Genomic DNA, 14719 nt, shown 5'->3' with positions numbered 1-14719 from the left:
GGGCCGGCGCTTAATGGAACATCGTGGGTTTGACTAGCAGAACATCTGGAAACTTGATGGGACTACCCGTGCCTTCCGCCGCAGCCTTACCGTATTCATACATATCTCCTTTGGCCCCACCAACCGCCTTTTCCCCCAGGTCTGGGTTCTTGGAGTAACGCAGCGCTGCCCAGCAACCTCCATGGCGCCGTCGACCATCCATTGCGCTTCCCTCTTTTCCCATGTGAAGGCGAGTGTAGATATAAATCCCAGGGTTCTCCTCCGTGAAGATATGAGCCCAACCTGGTAGTTGTCGCTCTCCACAGGTCCCGGACCTCCTGCCGAGTCTTCTTGTCCTACCGAAGCTTCTCACAGCTCAGCACCATGAAGACAACCCTTTCCGCGGCCTTTCTCGCCGCCTCTCTGGCACTGCTCGGCCAGGTGGCCGCCATCCCGGCGCCAACCCCTGTCCCGGAGCCGACCCTCGTGCTCGAGGAGCGCGCCGTCAAGACGACGGTGTCGCTGTCGCCCTCGGCGTCGGTGGTCGGCACCTCGGACTCGCGCGTCGACACCTTCCGCGGCATGCCGTACGCGCTCCCGCCCACGGGCCCGCTGCGCCTCAAGCCGCCCGTCCGGCTCAACTCGTCGGGCACCTTCGACGCCACGCGCATCGAGGCCGCTTGTCCGCAGATGCTCCTCTCCACCAGCGGGAACAGTCTGCTCCTCAGCGTCTTGGGCTCGGTCGCGAACTTGCCCTTCTTCCAGACCGTGACTAACCAGAAGGAGGACTGCTTGACCATCAATGTCTTCCGCCCGGCTGGCACCAAGGCTGGTGACAAGTTGCCGGTGTTGTTCTGGATCTTTGGGGGTGGTTTCGAGGTAAGCATCTTATGTTTGTTTATTTATCGGACTCCATATTTGCTAGTTCGCTTGAATTGACACTCCTGGATATAGCTCGGTTGGTCGTCGATGTACGACGGTTCGGGCCTTGTGTCCAACGCCGTCGGCATGGGCAAGCCGTTCGTATTTGTCGCGGTCAACTACCGCGTCGGGGGCTTCGGCTTCCTACCCGGCAAGGAGATCCTCAAGGACGGATCGGCCAACCTCGGCCTCCTGGACCAGCGCATGGGCCTCGAGTGGGTGTCCGACAACATCGCGGCCTTTGGCGGCGACCCGGACAAGGTCACCATCTGGGGCGAGTCGGCGGGGGCCATCTCCGTCTTTGACCAGATGGCCCTGTACGACGGCAACAACAAGTACAACGGCAGGCCGCTGTTCCGGGGCGCCATCATGAACTCGGGCAGCATCGTCCCCGCGGACCCGGTCGACTGCCCCAAGGGCCAGATCGTGTACGACGCGGTGGTCAGCAAGGCCGGCTGCGCGTCTGCGGCGGACACGCTCGAGTGCCTGCGCGGCAAGGACTACACGACGTACCTCAACGCGGCCAACTCGGTGCCGGGGATCCTCTCGTACAGCTCTGTGGCGCTGTCGTACCTCCCTCGGCCCGACGGCAGGGCCCTGACGGCGAGCCCGGACGAGCTCGTGCTCTCGGGCCGGTACGCGGCGGTGCCCATGATCATCGGCGACCAGGAGGACGAGGGCACGCTGTTCAGCCTGTTCCAGCCCAACGTGACGACGACGTCGGCGCTCGTCGACTACCTCGGCGGGCTCTTCTTCCACGGGGCGACGCGCGCGCAGATGTCGGAGCTGGTGGGCACGTACAGCTCGTCCATGACGGCGGGCAGCCCGTTCCGCACCAGCATCTTCAACGAGGTGTACCCGGGCTTCAAGCGCAACGCCGCCATCCTGGGCGACCTCGTCTTCACGCTGACGCGCCGCGCCTTCCTGGACCTGTCGTCGGCCCTGCGCCCGGACGTGCCGGCCTGGTCGTACCTCGCGTCCTACGACTACGGCACCCCCGTCCTGGGTACCTTCCACGCCAGCGACCTGCTGCAGGTCTTCTACGGCGTCCTGCCCAACTACGCCAGCAGGAGCATCCAGTCGTACTACTTCAACTTTGTCTACAACCTCGACCCCAACGACGCGTCCGGCGGGGCCGGCAAGGGCAGCAGCAAGGTCGCCATGCAGTGGCCCAAGTGGGCCGGGGCGAAGAAGCTGATGCAGTTCTTCAACAACAAGGGGGCTCTGCTGGATGATAACTTTAGGAGTGCCAGCTATGACTGGATCCTGGGGCATGTCGGGTATCTGCATGTTTAGGTGGTTTTATTGGGATTTACTGCACACAGGGCCGTTGCTGGTCTGTTACTGGGTCTGGATTGTATATACGTACAGTTTGGCCGATTGTGACGAGTTATGAATCACGAAGTATCCCCAAGGGAGTCGGGGATCCAGGCAGTGGGAAAGGTCAAAAACAAAGATTCTGAGGAATTCAGACAGGTCTTTTGATTTAATGACCAACGATAGGCGAATTTCCCAGTGTTTGTAGAACGCTCTAAAATTTCTGTTTCAGCCGAGAAATTCCCACGACGTAGCAGCATGGGGCATCAGTCGAGAGATCGCAAACCACCGTCCCCGCCAACATCAAAGCGCCGTGACCTCCCCGACGATCCCATTGACACCCCCCGAACCACCATTAACGCAACCGCCGTTACCGCCCCCATCACCAACGAGAACGCTCCGGCTCGTCTCCTGCGCCGCGACCGCAACGTCGATGGCCGGGTTCCCGGCGAAGAAGTTGACCGGCTTCAGGCCGACAACCATCTTCTCGCACGGCATGACGGGCCAGTCCTCGGCGCGCGGGTTATGCGTCGACCCGAAGGTATGCCAGACGACGATGTCGGCGTCGCGCACCCCGGTCTCTTCCACCTCTCGCCGCCGCCGACGGTCCTCGATCCCCGACGCAATCCCCTCGCCCCCCGCCGACTGCATCGTGTGTCTCCCCGCGGGGAACAGGTCCCCCTCGCGGTACCGCGTCACCCAGACTGCGTGCGCGGCGTACTCGGAGCGGCGGGCGTGTTGCGACCGCGGGTGCGCCAGGAGCAGCTGCGTCGGGTGCGGGACGAGCTTGTACCCGACGGGCGTGCCGGTGACGGTGTTGGGGCGCGACTCGTTTACTAGCTTGAAGGTGCGGTTGGTGGCGATGTCGAGGTCCAGGCCGCACTCGCGCGAGACGGTGGTGGTGTGCGTGGTGAAGCCTATGCCGAAGGGGTTGTGGGTGTTGGTGTCGGGGTCGGAGTCGTCAAACGGCATCGGGACCGTCTCCTCCACCTGCAGGGAGTTGGCGTGGCCGTCGAGGGCGGGGTCGATGCGCAGGCTGAAGAGGTGCTGGTGGTACGGGGCCAGGACGCCCGGGGCCACGACGGTGCCGTAGGGGACGCGCCCTCCCTGACTAATGGGGCTGGTGGAGATGATGCCCGTGGCGCGGACCTCGTAGTGGATCGAGGCGTCCTGGCCCAGGTGGAAGGCGAAGATGTACTCGTAGTTGCTGACGGTGATGACGGTCTGCAGGACGAGGACGCGCGACCGCGTCACGACGGCGTTGCCCGTGCGGAAGTTGGTGTGCTTCCACAGGATGCCGTCGTCCTGCTCGTGGCAGCAGACGGCGTTGGGCAGGCGCAGCGGCGCGCCCGAGCGCGTGTTGTGCCAGCCGTCGAGGTACCGGATGGCGCCGAGGCAGTCGCAGCCGAGGCGCAGGTCGTTGGCGTTGACGCCGGCGCCGTCGTTGCCGAGGTCGAAGGCCGCCTTGCGCGGGTACGGGCACCGCGGGTCGCCGTAGGGCACGAACATCTCGGCCAGCGACAGCCGGTAGAAGAGGCTGCGGCCGTCGTAGCGCACGTCGTGAAGCGTCAGGCCCTCGCGGTAGTTGAACCCCACCCGCAGCCGCCACTTCTCCCAGCTCAGAAGGTTGCCGTGCCACTCGAACGACGGGCCCTCGGGCTGAACCACCTGGTAGGGCTTGGTGCTCGTGCGGAGCGGAGGTCGCAGGCTCGGGTGATACTCGCTGGTCATGGCGGAGTGGATCTTGCTTCGGTCAAAGGGGCGCGGGTCGTTGTGGATCTGCTCATCCGCGGAGGTCGGCAGGCGGTAGATTCTGATGACCTGGAGCTGCTCAGACATCTCGGCACACAGATCCAGCGGGTAGGCGTAGTAGTTGGCATCTGGGTTGTCAACTAGGCGCATGTAAAAGTAGCACTGTCAGGGGCGGGACATCAGTTGGGCAGCTCGACGCCATGGAAAGAGTGAGGGAGAAAGGGGCCAACACGGACCATGGTGATGCGCTGCGACATGTCGTTCATGCCATCTGTGGCATATGCCCATGGCTCGACGCAGACGGAAGCGTTCCGGGGTAGTTCGAGTGTCCGTATCTCGGCCTGGACTCGCTCATCGGCTAGACAGGCTCTCTCAACGTCCTTCATATAGGCCGAGTCGATGTAGGAATGCTTCCCTACGAGATGCTCCGTCTCCACAATCGCACCCCGGTCAAGATCGACGACGAGCTCGAATAGCTGGTTGGATCCCTCGTCACCCGGGACAACCACCTGAACATGCGCACGGCGTGCAGGGATACTGACAATGGCCTGGCTGTTGTGCTCCAGCTCCAGGAAGTCTATCATGTCCCTCTTCGCCGGCTCCTTCAACGTGATGAAGCGGAAGTTTGGGGTTTGGCCTGCGAAATGAGCTCCGACGATCCCGGCAGCCTGCAACTCTTGATATCAGCACCAATGTTTCGAATTGAAAGCGACGGAGATGGCAATTACCGTGGAAATCTCCTCAGGAGTGAGGGGGTCGAATGGATGTGGGTTTATGTATTCCGCCATGATGCCTTCTGCGATGGTTTTGATGATACTTCAAGATCCAAAGGTGATGGATCAAAAGCTTTGTGGAGCGGCCTCAAGCGGAATTACCTGCAAAGCGATTTGGGGTGGATGAGGGAAGAAGGAATGTTCTTGGGCGGGGATGAGGGGGTTTAAATGGGAAGTTCGTCATTTGTCGAGGACATCTCGCCAACCCTCCAAGGGCGTAGCACGATATTCCCGACAGGGGAACTTGGGAACTCGTGTCTTGGTTTGATTGCTAAGGGAATGTTTACACGCAATGTCTGCTAAAGTTAAGTCCAGGCGAGTGCAAAGCCGAGATCGCCGATCTTGCCCTGGTTACCCCTCAGCAACTCTTGGCTGTTAGGGGCGGGATCCTGGGCTCTACAGCTCGCTCATTCCCTATCTCAAGAATAACAAAGATTCTCTCTACATGGTTGATAAGAACAAACGCATAGGCAGTTGCTTATTTTAACGCTTGAACTTTCCGTCTTTGAAGTCCTTGCTGACCTTGAGCGGGCCCAATCAAAGGATGGACACTGACCTAAGAGACGAGACTTCAATAGAGAAGCACAACAGAATAGAGTCTACTCATTTATTTTCTAATTTTTGATAATTAGTATCTAGTTGATTCTCTAAGATATCAACTGAAGTTCCATTTTGAGTGCTAATATTGCAGAGCTAATACCTGCCCGGCTAGCAACCAACCTTTTAGTAATTCCGGACATGTAATTACAACACAGGATAGTCATCTTTCAGAACTTGCTGTTGCTAGTAAACGGTAATCCTCGACTAATGTAGTGCTCTTGTAACACTGACAATACATGTATAACAGCAGCATCAAAATGTCCCTCTTGAGGAAGGCAGTGAGGCTCTACACTTGGAGCACATGCAGTGTGAGGTCCATTATCCTGTAGTGAGGATAGTTGATTGGACAAAACAATTACAAAGTTACAAAGACATTATTCTACACTGCCAGCCAACATTCGCTTTGTTTATGAAAGATGGATTGGAATCGGGACAATGTATCTGCACCTTCTTTCAACCACAACATCTTGGCTCACAGCAGTGAGAGAATATATTCAACTGCGTAGTTTCTCTTGGGTATGGGAGGGCTGATATAGGTATATATAGTCCATCCCCATTCCCACTTGGCCACTTTACTTCTTTCCTCATCAACTCACTCTCACTCTCACCACACTCTCACCTCATCTTCCCAGACAGACAGACCACAAACCAAGACCCATCAAATCCCAGGTTCAAGATGCCTGGACTACAGGAACCGATTTGCACCAAGTGCAACAGGGTTGCCTCGCGCTGCCGGTGCGCTTACCCTACGCGGGAAGTGATCCCCCAGGACAAGACAACCCCTTGCTCCAAGAGCGGGAACATGTCTGGCCAGTGCCAGCGCTGCGATGACGACTAACGAGGCTCACTAGTGGGTGTATCGTTCTCCCACGCCTAACCACCCCTTGACTAGTTGTGGCCGAGCCTTGGAATTCTCAGAGAGCATAGCTGGCATATGTTTCAGGATAGATATGAGCGTTAGTTCTGCCTAGACTATGGCGATGCGCTCAAAAATATGAAGCTGTTTTGCTTGCAGTCACGGAATCTGAAATCTTCAATCGGTGACTCCTAATTAATAAGCGCCTCGCAACGTGATAGATACTCTTTACTCTAAGTGACTGGGTCGAAGCTGTGGCCTTGATAGACAGAAGATCGCAAAGGTTGCGAATTCCCAGCTTTAGAACGGGAAGAATGGGGAACCTGGTTTGGAAGCCACTTGAGAGCTGATTGGGATCCTCTGATGACGATATTGACGGTGCTGATTCAGAAGAGCATTGGGAACACAATGACTCTTCAATTATTCTTTGCCACCAGAAACTCTCGTATTTTTGAAATGCCGTAAAAGTCATTCTCGCGTCTCGCAAAGCTCGACTCGTCTGTTGCCTGATCCTCCGTTCCTGCCTTGAGATTAAGTCCCTTCTCGCTTGCATGAATCAAAGTCAATTGATAGGGGTGTCCCTGTCCGACATGACGTTTGACGGTTTCAGATCGTTGTGTGTAAGATGATCCCTCTCTACCTAAGTGCAGTACATAACGAAGGTAAGAAGATTACCCAAGTGAATCATGTGCCCTCTCCCACTGTACTTGATAGAGCGACACAGGGTCCAGGATCTGCTTCCGGAGCTTAAGATGCTGAAGCACGCCGCTGTAAGATTTGAAGTGGTCGCCTTCTGCCACTCGTCCCACTGAGACGGTGAGATCGCGCTGCGAAAGCATTTCTGCGACCTTCTCCCAAGCGACAATGACAGGGTTAGATCAATGCCGGCTTCAAGTCCCATGTGCCCTGCAAAGTAATCGTTGGTGTCTCGTCTCTTTCAAAACGGAAGTAGCAAGCATGCCCTTGCCCAGCGTTCCATAGCTCCATAACTTCTAGTTTGGGCATAAGTGCAGCCGTTGCCCCTGCAGCGCGGAGAAGCTTCTCGATCTCGACATTAGGCACACCGGGGTGGAGCAATCGTGAGGTTAGCGCCAGCGTTTTGAGGTGTCCCCAATCCTTCCCTTTGTTGAGACGATTCAGGAATTTCTTTCCAGGTGTTGGCCAAAGTCCATGGAAGAAGTCTTGAGCGTCGAGGAGGAAAGAAGCAGACACACTTTCAAGACGACGGCTGGACATGGCTAATGATTCCCCCAGCTCTTTGTTCGGTCGAGTAGCCCGCTCACAAAAAAACCGTTTGTGAAGGATCGAGTTGAAGTCTTCAAAGAGATGCAGTCGCTCCAGAGTGTTGGGTAGCTTTGTACGAAGAATATACTCGTACTCTAGATACTCTTTTAGCCTTGTGCTTCAGAGTCGACGTTGATATGCGTTTGACGTACCGAAGTCGAAATCTTTGCGGATCTCATCGCTAAGTGGGCGCCATTGCTCAATTCGAAGACAACGGATGCTCGTTAGACTCTCACTGGGTAGCTTTGAAATAACCACGGGCTCGAAGAGTCTATAAAACCGCCGACGTATTAGGAATCGACTAACAATCTCGGTTTTCGGAAACCTTCGAGTCGAATTCGGCACAGAAAAGCTACTGAAGTTGAGATTGAGAGGCAGTGTACCGAGGAGTCTCATTGCGGATGGCCTGGTGAGTGATCTTAAGCGGCCATTTATCCTCGATGGAACTTGTCACTCCGATTTGCAAACTCCTCAAGCCGTATCTTATACGCTTCAAAATTGGGGTCCAAGTCTTCCTCGGTCCGGTAGGGGTAGTCATCTTGCAACCGGAAATCGCGATAAACGTGCTTCGAATCACTCGGAGATGAGGCACTGAGCTCGAATGTCACCCCACCCTCGCGGTTCGTCGTCTTTCCTCTCCTATTTTTCCATGTAGAAAGGGTGGAAAGAAGGTTCCAGAGGGCATCTGTAAAGGTTACTTGGCTCCTAATTATTGTTTAGTATCTGAAGGCAGCTCAGAGTAGGGCAGATTGGTTATCAAATACTTACCTCTGCATGGTCGTGTCATCTTCCTCCTGCCTACAAACGGTACAGTCGTACTCTTCAAGCTCGATATGGAGCCGCACATGTTTGATATAGCCAAATCTGACCTTCCTTTTGCCCTGGACGATTTTATCAAAATCGAGAAGACATGCGGGGCGGAGGGTGAGTCGGCGAAAGGTATGAGTGTCAAAGAAGTCTTGCCATTCTACGGAGACACTGGCGTAGATAGGCAACCGACTGTGACCCAGCTGTGCCTTGCTCTCTCGAATGGTATCGCGTGCGGCGAGGCTCAGGATCATTTGACGAATCTCCGGGGGAAATCGATCCCAGTACGCCATCGTGAATCGGTATTCACAGGGTCTGAAGTGACTGGAGAAGTCGTTCTCGTGGATAGAATACGGGACACCGGCCCAAATGTAGTGACTTGGATCACCCTGGCCCACCTATTTATAAAAATGATTCACCTTAGATCAATCACCCAAGTTTGCACCCTTGGCTCGGCTTATATCGAGGGAGCTCGGAACCTAAATCTCATGATATGGTCCTATAAGGTTTATGAACGGCGGAAGTTACGAGAGTTTGAGCCTAATATTTGGATCCCATTTTTAGGCTGCCTCTCCTGCAATGGAAATGAACCTTGGGGCATTGATATCGTCGTAGCGAAGTCTTCTAGGTACAGCCTAGCGATAAATACGATATAGATAAATGTATTACTTGGCGGGCGGAGGGATATATCATTACCTGGGTAGACGAAAGGTATGTACATATTATCAACAATTATACATGGGTAGAAGTACACAGAGATGCCCGCCAGTTGACCCACTCAGAGATGAATGTAGTTAGGCCTGCTTTTGGGAGCTCTCCCTGCATAACGGAGGAAGAGCTACAGGGGTACGGAATCTGGGGTTCTCAACAGCCCCGGCGACGGCCCCTCGCGGGAATTCCTTGGTTTCTTTCCTTTTCAGTGCACTCCAATGTAATTATAGCCCCGATGAGGATACGTTACTACAACCACTCTCCATAGTTATGAGCCTGGATTTAGCTTGAATCCGGCCTTAATTGACAATTCGAAGAGATCAACGGCTTTTTCTTCCAATTCTGTGCCTTTCTTGGCTGTAAAAGGCCGTCAATTTGATCAAGAAATCCCCCCTTTGGCCGCCATACTCGACGTGCAAGCTCCGGCAAACCTACCGAAGATTCGAAGAGCCTACTGGCCACGAATACCTTCCATCTATTCGAAAGAGCCCCAGAGCCTCGAATATCCTCCTTTCTACAATCAACCTGACGTCTTTTCGACCGATTAAAGCTGGACCACTGCAACAATGGCCCCCAAAGCGTGCGTAGTAATCCTGAGTGGGCCGGAAGACTGGCACCACTGGATCAAGGTCATCGAGAGGGCTGCCAGGTCTGCAGACGTATGGGACTACATCAATCCCAGTTACGAGAGGTCGGCCCAGCCAGCCTAATCAGCGTTGCCAGCTACAGCCATCGCGCTCCCTGGCGACGAGCCTTCCAACGATGCCCCAAACCCTCCACTCTACAGGCCTGTGATGCTGACACCTGGCATGGTCAAGCAAGGCGCCACAACGCTTCTAAACTTTAGTAAGGACGAAGTGGAAGAGTATAGGAGGTTGGAGTTCGTCCACGAGTTCCAGACGTATGAGTATTACGCCAACAGGGAGGCGATTTCCGAGATCCTACAAGTCATCGAGCGGACCATCACCATGGACGTCCGGAATTATATCACCGGTTGCTATACGGTTAGGGATATCCTGGCCAGGCTGAAGAAGAGAATGGCGCCTACCGACTACGAGGTCTGGGCCTTCAACTACTCGCTCAACCGCTCTCGACATATCAGTGGTAGGAAGCCACGAAGACAGAGGCGGAATGAGATAAAGGGGCGGGTTTGCGAAATGAATGTGAACAATGAACGTAAAGGAGGACAGGTAGACAACAACATTAAACAGGTTGCAGAGTCGAAGAGAGCGCTGTCTGGAAAGTACGGCGGGGCTAGATCTGCGGCTCTGGTAGCCTTGCAGGATCAATCAATCAATCAATCAATCAATCAATCAAAACCCGCATTGTCCGCCCTACATTTCATAATCTCCAACGGCAAGTATCGCGTCCAAACCCATATCCAGCATCTTGGAAACCGCTCCAACGTATATACCTTCTCAGCCCAAGACACCCTCACTTGCTCAGAACCGAGTTAGATGCCAGACCACGATTCACCTTCGTCTCCCGATGGAGGGAAATGTGCCGCCCCTCCAAACGATGGCAGCGATGCGGGAAACAGGCATGTCGGCCGCGTTGCGCCTGCAGGTGGGAGTGTAACCCAAAAGGATAGCAAAGTGGGGTTAAAGAAGGTTCGTAAAGTGGATTTCTCGGCGGTGTTTGCCCAAGTAATGGTGGAGACAAAAGATTTGGACAAGGAGGCGATTGAGGCGAAGTTTCCCTGGATGAGTGAGTTCCCAGGCACGGGGATCAATCCTTGACGATGGCCAACAGCCGACTGACCGGGTTTTTTATTAAGAAAACAACCCTCCAAGAGGCGTCGGGCCTGATGTGGCAGCTAGGGTATTGGAGGAGATATATGAAGAGCTGGCGCGCGAGGCAGACAAGGAGACTGAAGACGATGCACCGAAGAGAGCCTCCCAAGCTCAACCATAAAGATTCCGTCTTCGCGAATGTTGCCCACATGGCCCAGCTTTCCCTCGGCGCCGTGTAAGCAAACTGGTATGAAATTTCCACGAATTAAAGGGCAATGACGGATGGCCAGACTTGGAGCTCAAGAAATATCGAGCAATGTGCATGAGGCCCTCATTTTCATGCCAAGGGGTCTTTGACATCGCTCCCATCACGACCCGGAAACTCTGCAAGATTATTCAAAAAATGATAATATTTGTCCAAAGAACGCTACTACTAAAGTACTCTTCACTCAATTAATACAACCCCACCTCAAGCTTCCACGCTAGGCACTCGAGGGTGGATGACAACATCACCTCCCCAAACCTACAGAAGGGCAGCCAAGATCGGGACAGCGGCGGCAGCGATTCCGCCGGCAATCTTGCGCGAGGCCCCGGCCGTGACGATGGCCGACGGGGTCACGGCGGGCGGGACCCAGGCGCCGGTGCCGGTCGGGTAGACGACGCCGCCGGTGGCGGGCGGGGCGGAAACCTGGGGAGGAACGGCCTCGTAGCCGCCGGTGGGGACGGGGACGAGGGTCTCGGTCTCGTATGCGGTCGGGACGGGGACCTCCTCGGGCTGGGACTGGGTAGGGTAGCCACTGGGGACAGGGACCTCGGACTCGGTCGGGTAGCCGGTAGGGACAGGGATCTCGGACTCCGATTCAGTAGGATAACCGGTGGGAACGGGGACCTCAGACTCGGACTGGGTAGGGTAGCCAGTCGGGACAGGCACCGTGGTCTCGTAGCCGGTGGTCGTGGCGGGGACCTCGCCGGGGTAGCCGGGCGCCGAGGGAGTCGCGGTCCTGTAGCCCGTCTCGGTGGCGGGGCAGACGGTGGTGGTGTCGGAGATGGTGACGGTGGGGACCGGGGTGGGGTAGTTGGGGGGCGGGGTGTGGGTCGACGTCGTCGGGGTCGCGCACGGGGTCATGGTGGAGGGAGCACCGGTGGGCGAGGGCATGGCCTGGCTGGTGGTCGGGACGTACGAGGCACCGGCGGATGGGTACGGGATGTAACCGGTGCCGGTCGCGGTGGCGGGGCAGACGGTGGTCTTGACGATGACGGTGGAGGTCACCACTTTCTGCGTGTAGCTGGCCGGGCAGTTGGGCACAGAGGCAGCACAGCTGGTGATGGTGTACGTGGCGGTCGTGGTAGTGGTGCTGGTGACCAGGTTGCCACTGCCACCGGATGTCTCGGGGTAGTTGGAGTTGTTCCACGAGCCAGAAGCACTGTTGGGAAGCGCGGTGGGGAAAGTGCCGTCAGTCACAACGGCAGTGCCAGAAGGTGGCTGCTGGGTGAGGCTTTCAGAGGCAGCGGTTGAAACAGCGCTAACCCCAGACGGAACGACACTCCCAAGTCCACCAGTCGGGACACCCGATCCGTTCGAGACACTGGCGCTCGGCTCGCTGCCGCCAATCGACGTGTTATCATTACCGATAAGGACGCCCTCGTTCGATCCAAAGCTGCCACCATAACCACGCTCAGGGATGCAAACCTTGACAACCGGGAGGGTAGCCAGGGTGACAATAACAGACGGGGCGAGAGTGAGGTCAAGGACCTCACCGACCTCAACGTCGACCTTGATAGCAACACCGGCGCTGAATTCGAACACCTCGGCAAGAGCAACGGGGCAAGACGAAGTGGCGACAATGGTGGTGGTGTAGTCGAAGAGGCTGATCCAGATGGCAACGTCGGCACCAGCTCCGATGTCCAAGCCAAGAAGGTGAACACCAGCACTGATACTTACCTCGGTGCGCAGACGGAGGCCGATGGAGAGATCGATTTCGGTGGAGAGGTCGACAGCCGCACCGATGGCCAGCGGAAGCGACTGGGCAAGCAGACCCTCCCTGTCCTGGATGTCAGATGATCTACACATCAATAATACGGGAGATGGTACTCACAAGTTGGCCTCGACGATCTCCTTTGTCAAGATGTTGACCTCGACGAAAGCATTGTCAGGGAGAGTGACGTAGACACCGCCCGTCAGCTCAACAGCCGCCGATGCAGCGACGACGAGGTCAAGGGCAAATCCGGCTCCGATGTCGACCTCAGCCAAGCCGGGAACCTATTCTACGCATAAGCTACGGTCAAGGGGTTGGGAGAGTGCGAGACCTACAGCAAGGCTCAGCTTTGGGGAGGCAACGATCTCAACTGACTGCGCCACTCCGGCGCTAGCGGCAAGGTCGAGCTCGATGTAGACCTTCACCCCTCCCAGGTTGACCCTCAGGGTGGGTTCATGGAGAAACCGGTGGTTAAGCTGGACAGAGACGGCACCCGACACAGCGGCCTGTGGCAGTCGGAGACCAAGTTGGATGGCCTCCTGAACACCTTCGATGGCCGGCGAAGAGACACTATACATCACACCGCATATCAGTGACACTGACAACATGCAAGACGCAGGACATGGAATAACACATACCCCTGGAAGAGAATCTCATCGTTCCAGAACCTGTCAAGATCGAAGCTGACAGGCTTCAGTGTCCTGGTATCCAGAGTGACATCGACATCCGTCGGCACTCCAATCCGAGAGTTGCTCAAATAGAACGGCGCCGGGCTGGCAAGTGACAGACCGGCAAACAGGGCCCCGGCGAGGGCGCCTGTGCTAGGGAACATCATGATGATGGTGGGGGGAAACGAGTGGCAGAGGTCAGTGTCGCCTCAAAAACTGGAGTGAAATCCGGAAGCACAAACAAAGGAATGGGAGAGTGCTGCGTGATGAGAAGGTAAGAGAAAAGACGAGAGCATGAAGGCTTCCATTCTGGCCTTTTCAAGTATTTCGGCGGCCTGGCCCGCACGGTCGTCTCCTGAAGACAGGAGGCTTGACCGTTGATGATCTGTGGAGTCGTGCCCGCTTTGGTGTCTCCCTGTAGATCGCCATCTCCAACTGCCTGGTTGTTATCCTTGCCTTTAATTGTACGCAGGAGTCAGTCAGACATTGTGCACAATTAAGATCTGTCTCTCCCTCGCGCAGAATACCGGGGGTCTCAATTCGACAACCATCTAGCGCATGTCTTAAATTCTGAACATGCGACAACCAGAACTCAAAGCAGGACTAGGAGAGTAGCAGTGATACTACAGTTGCGTGTAGTAACTGCACGTTTGCATCGGCATTCCCCAGTTCGGTGGGATGGTTGGGCTTGGATTCCAAGCCGGGAATACATAGTGCGCTGCATAACCGAGTCCCGTGTCTGCCGGCAATTGGCGCCCCTATCCAGGTAGTTCTCTTCCATTAGCTTGACAAGGGATTGTTGATCTCAATGAAAATCCTTGCGCACGGTTACAAGTTACAATCTCTGAACAAGGGGCCAGTAAACAAGACTATTGAAGCCCGGCCATGAGAAAGAGGAGCAAGGCAGGGAGGAGCCAATACGGGCTAATGGTAATAACCATGACCAAAAGAAAACATGGGTCGGAATCCGGATCTGGGACGAGGAATTACCTACCAGAAGACGACTTAAACAAAAAGGGGGGTTCAGGGATGTTTCATTCGGGCCCTTGGAAGGATTACGTAGTGCAGAACTTGCCCTCTAACCCCTTCTGTGATGGCTTCCTTTTCCAAGATAAGACATCAAGGGAAGGAATGGAAGGCAAAGGCAGCTCGAGTTGGGCTGGATGATTGGAAGCGCAAGAAATTCTCCCTGGTCTAGTACCATCAAATGAGACAATGGCCCAGCTCCGAATCAGCAAAGTTTGTTTCGCCTGTCCTGTGTCCCTTCACCCTTCTCCCTCTTTTCCCTCTCCCTTCCCTCGTGCCCCACTATGAGGCGCTGCGGCTCCAAGCCACAACGTGG

The 14719-nt window shown here is 55.7% G+C and overlaps 6 protein-coding genes across 6 annotated transcripts; 2 read left to right on the top strand and 4 right to left on the bottom strand.

The window, feature by feature from the left end:
- The first annotated feature begins 170 nt into the window (after window positions 1-170).
- Window positions 171-2618, top strand: QBC33DRAFT_483065 (alpha/beta-hydrolase). Its single transcript, XM_060425378.1, has 2 exons — window positions 171-858; window positions 934-2618. The coding sequence occupies exons 1-2, from the start codon at window positions 364-366 to the stop codon at window positions 2194-2196; spliced, it is 1758 nt and encodes a 585-aa protein (XP_060288444.1). The 5' UTR covers window positions 171-363; the 3' UTR covers window positions 2197-2618.
- QBC33DRAFT_443399 (copper amine oxidase) lies at window positions 2521-4757 on the bottom strand (the record flags this gene model as incomplete). The annotated part of the gene is made up of 3 exons (XM_060424220.1): window positions 2521-4131; window positions 4206-4637; window positions 4698-4757. 3 exons carry the CDS (start codon window positions 4755-4757, stop codon window positions 2521-2523), a joined length of 2103 nt encoding a protein of 700 aa, XP_060288443.1.
- Window positions 4758-6810: 2053 nt separating this feature from the next.
- On the bottom strand, window positions 6811-7455 carry QBC33DRAFT_520600 (uncharacterized protein). The gene has a single exon (XM_060426391.1). It carries the CDS (start codon window positions 7432-7434, stop codon window positions 7072-7074), a length of 363 nt encoding a protein of 120 aa, XP_060288442.1. The 5' UTR covers window positions 7435-7455; the 3' UTR covers window positions 6811-7071.
- Window positions 7456-7960: 505 nt separating this feature from the next.
- QBC33DRAFT_614867 (uncharacterized protein) lies at window positions 7961-8679 on the bottom strand (the record flags this gene model as incomplete). Its single annotated transcript, XM_060432618.1, has 2 exons — window positions 8251-8679; window positions 7961-8187 (listed from the first exon to the last, which is right to left on the bottom strand). Coding segments are annotated over exons 1-2 (558 nt in total), but the record flags the coding sequence as incomplete, so codon positions are not given.
- Window positions 8680-10360: 1681 nt separating this feature from the next.
- On the top strand, window positions 10361-11158 carry QBC33DRAFT_520599 (uncharacterized protein). The gene is made up of 2 exons (XM_060426390.1): window positions 10361-10707; window positions 10778-11158. The coding sequence occupies exons 1-2, from the start codon at window positions 10458-10460 to the stop codon at window positions 10912-10914; spliced, it is 387 nt and encodes a 128-aa protein (XP_060288440.1). The 5' UTR covers window positions 10361-10457; the 3' UTR covers window positions 10915-11158.
- Window positions 11159-11256: 98 nt separating this feature from the next.
- QBC33DRAFT_553680 (uncharacterized protein) lies at window positions 11257-13544 on the bottom strand (the record flags this gene model as incomplete). The annotated part of the gene is made up of 4 exons (XM_060429435.1): window positions 11257-12775; window positions 12830-12993; window positions 13045-13279; window positions 13348-13544. 4 exons carry the CDS (start codon window positions 13542-13544, stop codon window positions 11257-11259), a joined length of 2115 nt encoding a protein of 704 aa, XP_060288439.1.
- Between the last annotated feature and the right edge of the window lie 1175 nt (window positions 13545-14719).

Source organism: Phialemonium atrogriseum (assembly GCF_030411735.1).
Source record: "Phialemonium atrogriseum strain 8032-3 unplaced genomic scaffold QBC33scaffold_1, whole genome shotgun sequence".
Lineage (NCBI taxonomy): Eukaryota > Fungi > Ascomycota > Sordariomycetes > Cephalothecales > Cephalothecaceae > Phialemonium > Phialemonium atrogriseum.
Note: the sequence above shows the minus strand (reverse complement) of the source record. Positions and strands in the feature narration are given on the sequence as shown.